General features: G+C 43.4%; 1 protein-coding gene across 1 annotated transcript; it reads left to right on the forward strand.

Moving 5' to 3' along the window:
* Positions 1-45: 45 nt before the first annotated feature.
* Positions 46-5,551, forward strand: prph2b (peripherin 2b (retinal degeneration, slow)). The gene is made up of 3 exons (XM_037464846.2): positions 46-1,208; positions 1,988-2,234; positions 3,096-5,551. The coding sequence occupies exons 1-3, from the start codon at positions 628-630 to the stop codon at positions 3,297-3,299; spliced, it is 1,032 nt and encodes a 343-aa protein (XP_037320743.1). The 5' UTR covers positions 46-627; the 3' UTR covers positions 3,300-5,551.
* The last annotated feature ends 2,954 nt before the right edge of the window (positions 5,552-8,505 follow it).

Below are 8,505 nucleotides of genomic sequence, written 5' to 3' on the forward strand. Positions count from 1 at the left end.
CGTTGGTTGACCTCAGTGACACTGACTGGATTCTTCTCCACAGCAGCAGCAGCTTTATGTCGTCCTTTGAAAGCAAAGTGACTAAAAACAACAAGGAATTTTGAAAGCTTTTGTTTTTAGTCGAAGAGAGAAATATATCCGATATTAGGGATTCTTGTGCAGGAAGAAGAACCAACATCTTGTTACAGGAAGTCTTCATAGGGACTGGGCCCAGCGGAGGAAGCAGCTGCTTAGCAGCAAACCAATTAGCTGTAAGTCGGAGGCTTAAAGCAGCAGCTGATCTGCTAATGGGATCAAAGCCCCTCGGAGGCTTAGAGGACCAGGACCAGCTCGCTCACATTCACACCTTTCTGCTGGAGGAGCTCGCTGCCCATCACAACTCTGACAGCATTCGTTGTGATTTCATGGCAGACCCCTCGGCCCCCCCAACAGTATGGACCTGCAGCTCGGCATTATGGGTCTGAAACCAGGGGTTCTGGCTGAGTTGCGTGCAGCTGCTTCTTTGTGGATGGGATTTAATCTGTGAGGGATTCCTAAACTGTTCACCAGAGGAAACTGGTTTCTCTTTGATAGGAAAACGATAGTTGATTTCAGTTGGTTGCTTCGGTCACACTAAGAGGTGAAATCATGCCGTTCATGCCGGTGAAGTTCACCCTGCAGAAAAGGGTGAAGCTGGCCCAGGGTCTGTGGATGATCTACTGGCTCTCGGTCATCGTGGGGATCATCCTCTTCAGCCTCGGCATTTTCTTCAAAATCGAGTTGCGGAAAAGAAGTGAGATGATGGACAACAACGAGAGCCACTTAGTGCCCAACCTCTTGATCCTGGTGGGCTTGTTGGCCTGTGGGCTCAACGCCTTCGGGGGGAAGGTATGCCACGACTCTCTGGACCCCATCAAGTTTGCCAAGTGGAAGCCGATGCTGAAGCCGTTCCTGCTGCTGTGCTGCGGCTTCAACGCGCTGCTGCTGCTGACAGCGCTGCTCTGCTTCCTCATGCAGTTCGCAGTGTACCTGACGCTGGCCGAGGGCCTAAAGAACAGCATCAAGTTCTACAAGGACACCGACACGCCGGGGCGCTGCTTCATGAAGAGGACCTTGGACATGACACAGATCGAATTCCGCTGCTGCGGCAACAACAACTTCAGGGACTGGTTTGAGGTGCAGTGGATCAGCAACCGGTACCTGGACATGAGCAACGACCTGGTGAAGGAGTGAGTACCCGCTGGAGACAAAACTAGAGATCAATATCAGATAGGTGTTTTCTGATGTTTCATAGAAATAATGGATAATGATACCATGTTATCCACTTCATGACTCTGAACTAAAATCGGCTTTATATTTAACTGGTTAACTCATCTCTTCTGGGTCGTATGACACTGGCCGCTCCAACACTTTATTTCTAACTTTCCTAGAAAATTTGCTTCAGCATCTGTGATCTCTGGCTCATTTAGTCTCATCTCTAAGCTTGCTATTAAATGCTGGTTAAAGTCTCCCACATTTAAAACTTTCAGAGATCAGCAGGTCACCAAAAGGAGTTCTGTCAAAGGGGGTCAGTGGAGGATAAAGGAGGGACTTAAGGAGGTAAAAGTTATCGTGCAGGAGGTCGATGTACCGGCTTCTCTTTTCTAAGTCTATAATCTGTCAGGATCTGATTTACACTTCGCTGCAGCTTACTCCCCTGCTAACATGACAAGGTTAAACGAAACCAGTCGACTGAGGGTGTGCTTCATTTGCCTACCAGAGCAACATTTTATATAGAACATGTGATCATTGCAAACATACTGAGAAACACGTTAGTCTTTAGTTGGAGGTCTGTTGGTGCACATCTGTAGTGGCGGGTATGTACTTGCAGGTCTGTGGTTACCGCTGCTGGTCTCTAATGGCGGGAGTGGGGGGGGGGGGCATTGAAGACATTTAGAGTGAACCATGATGATCGTCACCTTAGATGTCTGTAGAGTGAGTATTAACCCCCGACTGTCTCCACCTGCAGTCGAGTGCTGAGTAACGTGGAGGGCAAGTACCTGATGGATAGCGTCCCGTTCAGCTGCTGTAACCCCGGCTCCCCCCGGCCCTGCATCCAGCATCACCTGACCAATAACTCCGCCCACTACGACTACGACCACCGTATTGAGGAGCTCAACATCTGGACGCGGGGCTGCCGCGAGGCTCTCTTCTACTACTTCAGCAGCATGATGAACAGCATCGGAGTGCTCATCGTTGCCACCGTCATCCTGGAGGTATGTAAACAACAACAAAGGAATCAAAGTACACAAGATGATCCCAGCTGACTCAAGGATGGAGTCACCTCGACAGTTGGGCTGAAAATGACAAGACTCAAAGACAAAGTCACACTCACGGCTACACTCACTCACAGAATCACATTAACAGTCACACTCCGACAGAGAGTGGTCTTCATCTTGTTCTTCCCTTTCTTCCACTTTCCTCTTCTTCTCCATCCACTACTTTTCATTCTCCTCCTCCTTCTTCCTGCTTTGCGTCCCTGGAGTTCATTTGAAACTTCAACCTCTGAATTACAATCTGACCTGGTATCAGATCTTTCACTTGACTCAGGTGCTGAGGTGACTTGGTGTTAATCTAGAGCGTGGTGGTCAGGCTCACGGAGGATCAGGAACTATTTCGGGGGGGTTAATCTGCCTGCATCAGCAACAGGTTGCATTCTGGGAAGATCAGTACGAGGGAGAGTTGCTGAGAGCAAACATCGATGGTCATGTGGGTCAAAACAACAGGTTTGACCTGAAGTGTCACGGAGGTTTAGGAACAACATGGAGAACTCAGTCACACCCTGCTGCTCTCAGATGGGTTTCATTGTCTTCGGTTTGTGACCAATCAGCAGCCTCCACCCAACCAACACGTTAACCTCTTAGTTTCCCCCAAAAGTCTTCTTCAAAGTAAATAGTCATATTGTAAACGAATGATGTCATGTGATTAGGTTTTGTCCTCAGCTTAGTTATTAAGTTCAGTTATTGATTACCCAGCACAACAATTTTATCATGATTAAAGTTCTGATATAGTAAATTTAAAGAGAAATGATATGTGTGCTGTGTTATGATGTCCATGCGTCTCTGTGTGTGTCCCAGTCGGTGGACATGGCCGGGTTGAAGTACCTGACCACAGCTCTGGAAACGATGGATGACCCGGAGAACCCGGAGTGTGAGAGCGACGGATGGCTGCTGGAAAAAGGGGTGAAGGACACGTTTGGAGATCTGCTCACCAAACTGAAGACACTCGGGAGCAGCAACCAGGTGGTGGAGGGCGGGGAGTCACCTGAGGCTGCCAACTGAGAGCTCCGCCCCCAAATACAAAGGACTGAGGCCCCCCCACTACACACCTCTACCTGCTTCTCCTCCACACAGCAGAGAGCAATAGAGGAATGTATTCATCCATCTGTACATACACAATCATACATGTGTTAAGATACTACACTCACACACACACTCACACACACACTCACACACACATCACATTGTGATTTTTTCCATTGTGTACATATGTTGATCAGAGTTTATTTTTAAACAGGAGGAACAGAAACCTGCTGCTGTAAATATAACTTCTGGGTTGGGAATTTTAAAATGATATACAAATATATATTAGGTACCCCCCCGCCGCCCCCCCGCACACACACATTAATGCTTCCTTCTATTAATGCTACAGCAACAGGCCTGACAGACGTCAGTCTTCAAAAGGGCCCGAACAATCTGTTCAATCGGGTCTACCAGGGCTGAGATCCCATTGCGGTTGCTCCTTTAGTCCAGTAGGGGGGCTGAGCAGACCGGCAATGTCGGTCCGTCAGTGAACGCATCGTCCGCTATCTGACACCCGAAGAATGAGTCCGGCGGTTTGTTGACGTGGAAAACAATTTGCCAAAAATATTATTGAAAAGTTAATGGTGACAGGGAGTAGGAATCATGCAACTTCTTCCTTAAAAATGACTTGAACACAAGGAATATTCTAAGGGTGTTCATGTCCATCTTTTAAACCCAATTTACCAAAGACAGTCAGGGGAACGTCCTTCAACATGCTTTAACATGCTTTAGCATGCTTTAACATGCTGCAACATGCTTTAACATACTTTAACATGCTTTAACATGCTGCAACATGCTTTAACATGCTTTAACATGATCCAGCATGCTTTAATATGCTATAACATGCTATAACATGCTCCAACATGCTTTAATATGCTTTAACATGCTTTGAACATGCTTTAACATGCTTTAGCATGCTTTAACATGCTGCAACATGCTTTAACATACTTTAACATGCTTTAACATGCTCCAGCATGCTTTAATATGCTATAACATGCTATAACATGCTCCAACATGCTCCAACATGCTCCAACATGCTTTAACATGCTCCAACATGCTGTAACATGCTGCAACATCCTTTAGCATGCTTTAACATACTCTAACATGCTTCAACTTACTCCAACATGCTTTAACATGCTGCAACATGCTCCAACATGCTTTAACATGCTATAACATGCTTTAACATGCTTTACCATGCTTTATCATGCTTTAACATGCTATAACATACTTTAACATGCTTTACCATGCTTTATCATGCTTTAACATGCTGCAACATGCTTTAACATACTTTAACATGCTTTAACATGCTGCAACATGCTTTAACATGCTTTAACATGATCCAGCATGCTTTAATATGCTATAACATGCTATAACATGCTCCAACATGCTTTAATATGCTTTAACATGCTTTGAACATGCTTTAACATGCTTTAGCATGCTTTAACATGCTGCAACATGCTTTAACATACTTTAACATGCTTTAACATGCTCCAGCATGCTTTAATATGCTATAACATGCTATAACATGCTCCAACATGCTCCAACATGCTCCAACATGCTTTAACATGCTCCAACATGCTGTAACATGCTGCAACATCCTTTAGCATGCTTTAACATACTCTAACATGCTTCAACTTACTCCAACATGCTTTAACATGCTGCAACATGCTCCAACATGCTTTAACATGCTATAACATGCTTTAACATGCTTTACCATGCTTTATCATGCTTTAACATGCTATAACATACTTTAACATGCTTTACCATGCTTTATCATGCTTTAACATGGTCCAACATGCTTTAACATGCTTTAATATGCTCCAACATCCGGCAACATGCTCCAATATGCTGTAATGTGCTTCCACATGCTTCAAAAGGCTTTAACATGCTGTAACATGCTTTATGCAAAAATGGCCGTCTAGCTCCCTGTCAGGGTGAACTTACAGGAGCGTTTTTATACTCTAAAGACCCACAGGTGAGGGATAAAGTTGTTTGTATAGTTATTAATGGGTCAGTACAATTAAATTCAGTCTTCAGTTACACGTTGTAATGTTTGTATTTTATTGCTTTTTTGTGAAATGGAAAGTTGTGATGTTTTCAGCCAGTTGTTGTGCATTGGTTGGAGCTTGTAGTCGCTCCGCTATGTATGATAAAACCTATAAAGGGATTGTAACTGACGCCAAACTGTCTGACTCATCTTTCATTATCAACGCTGCTTTGGGACACAGAACACACAACAATACAAAGGTATATACAAGAGTATATAGGTATATAGAGGTATTACAGTTCATTATAGTGTTTATTCTAATATAAGGTATTACACTGTAATTGCTTTGTAGTATTCTTTAACGGTTACAGTATTATTAGTATGTCTTACAGTGTGGCAGCATGGACCAGCCCTGAACTACGCTGATATGAGCAGAGACTGCTGAAGGACTTCCTGGGACACACTGAGCTCCTCTCTCTTCTTCTCGCTCTCCTTTTTACAGGTTCATATGGATTGGGGTTCTATCTGGACCCTGGTCCTGACTCCTCCCATGGCCCTGCTGACACCGGCTGCTACTATCATTATTATTAGTAGTAATATTAGTATTAATGACACTATTACTTCCTCCTTGTTATCATTGTAAGAAGACTAGAAAGGTGCAGTCCATTTAGTCTCCTACATCCACTACATCCTTTATGTTGTTTATGTTCTGATCACATGACATCACACACTAAGGTTTCTTGTCCATTTTTCTCGACATTTTTTGGGGGATAGTCAATGAGAGGGTCAAAGGTCAGAGAATGTATATGTAGAGATAGTAATGCTGATACAAAATGAATTGAATAGTGTGAAAATGTCTCGTTATATTGTGTCTTACATGGTATCACAGTGTCTTACTGTGTTTCCTATTGTCTGACATTGTCACAAAGTCTCTTACATGGTCTCGCCTTGTCGTACAGTGACAGTGACAGTGTCTCACATTTTCTTACATTATTTCACATTGTCTTACAGTGAAAGTGTCTCACAGTAACAGAGCGTGTGCAGATGGTTAAACGCAGATGAGCAGATAAATAGAGGTAATCAGATCAGAGGAACAGATTTACTCCCCTGATGTCATCAAAGGGCCAAGGACAGTTGCTATGACGCAGGAAGACACGGGGGGTACAAGTTTGCTGTCTTTTCCCAATTAGTAACATCTTAGCTCACAGTTTATTCATACAGCAGGGGTAAAAGAGCCCGAAGAAGAAGAGGAACAACATATACGCTTGTGTTGTGTATTTTTCTTTTTAGAAATGTAGATATGCTGGTATGTTTTTCTTGTAATTATGTAATTATCTTATGAATTACCTGTTGCTATGCAGAAGAGAAGACAAATGGAGCTGGTAACTCTATACTGTGACTTCTTTGACAAACCATACTCCGAACACTAATAATATGTTATAACTAGGGCCGGGACTTTAGCGCGTTAATTACGATTAATTAATTACAATGTGAATTAAGATTAATTAATTACACAAAAAATAACACATTAAACATTTTTTACGCATTTTTACACTTATTTTTTGCACCGCGGAACGTTTCTCACTGGATGAGTTTCGGGGGGACCGATTACACTGGAGCACCAACTAGCGTCCATGACTTGAGACAACAACAAACCACAGTGAACGTGAACGAAGAAGCTGACGAGACCGTGTCGGGTGGCCCCGTGAATGGGAAATCTTCTTATAATAAACACACGGATGGAAGCGTCGATAAGAGCGTGGTTGTGTGCAAGCTGTGCAACAAGGAATTCACATCGAGCCTCAAGTATCACCTCAACGCAACACAATTAGCAGCTAGCGTGGACGTACAAGGACCCACACCCAACCCACACTGCACCAGATGACTGGTTTAAGGACCAGGGTAACTAAGTCCATGTGGTTGAACAAAAATAAAAATCCATGTGAAAAAAATTACTTCTCACTGTTCTCAGGTCAAATATTTATGCAATTAAAATGCGATTAATTTCGATTAATTAATTACAAAGCCTCTAATTAATTAGATTAATATTTTTAATCAAGTCCCGGCCCTAGTTATAACATAAGTAATCTAACATTAACAGTGATCTAACAACATGAGTAACCTATTGCATTGGAAGCAATCTATAACCTGTTTATCTCTTACTGAGGGAGAAACAAGGCGATAGAGACATATAGCGGGTTGGGACAGGAAGACTGTCACAGCCTCAGAGACGGCAACAAAGCAGAGCAAGCTGCTGAGAAGAAGTTCATTGTTAACAAAAAGACGGATGCGGGTAGCCACTGGTAACGAGGGGAGCGGACTGGTACCAGTGAAGGAGGCTGAGTAAAGGAGATTAACCTGCAGGTGCCAGCACACCACCTGAAGACATCATGTGTTCTCGTAGACTCGTGAAACATCATCAGTCGCAGCCCGAGTACTGTCATGTCGTACATGTGACTTGCCCCGCCCATTTTACTGAGATTGCATTGGAGCAGACATGTCTGTTCTTATGAGAGCCAAATATCCCAGAATGCATTTCACCTGAGCAACAGTCAACGATGACATAGGAAGATAAAAACAACTGTACGTCGAAGTTTATAAATACCACTATAGTTAACTCATGGGATGTCATTTCAGGAATTTCTCAGGCAGGAAGTTAGTTGTTTAATCAACATTTAACTCCAGGAATTGGGTGATGTGAGGTGAAGTTAACGGACCGTCAGACTCCACACCGGGCGGTCAGCTCATCTCAGCCTGTTCTCAGGGAGGCTTCTGTGAAATGCTGCTATTCACATCTCCGTAGCGGTTATACATGAGCTATAACTGTAGTCTAGTTATAGCTCATGTATGTGTATGAGCCCAGTTAGACTAACTGGGCTGAGTGTTGTTCACCAGTAACATTGAGTCTGTTTAAAGACAGTTTAGATACATAACTTTGTGGATACAGACAAGACATTAAATTTAAACAGAGTGCAGCTTGTCATTTTGTGCATTCAAACTAACAATGTTTGAATTAAAGGACATGAGGACCGTCATCGAGACTCCAAACTGGAAGCAGGACGTTGGCTTCAAAGGGACTCTGAACTGTAACAACAATAAATTAATATTTCCCAAATATTATGTGTGGTCAGATGCTTGTATATCTCAGCGGAACCCCCCTGGGTCCTAAGTCCCTCCACGTTCTACTTGTACCACGTA

Source organism: Pungitius pungitius, chromosome 13 (genome assembly GCF_949316345.1).
Source record: "Pungitius pungitius chromosome 13, fPunPun2.1, whole genome shotgun sequence".
Classification (NCBI taxonomy): Eukaryota; Metazoa; Chordata; class Actinopteri; order Perciformes; family Gasterosteidae; genus Pungitius; species Pungitius pungitius.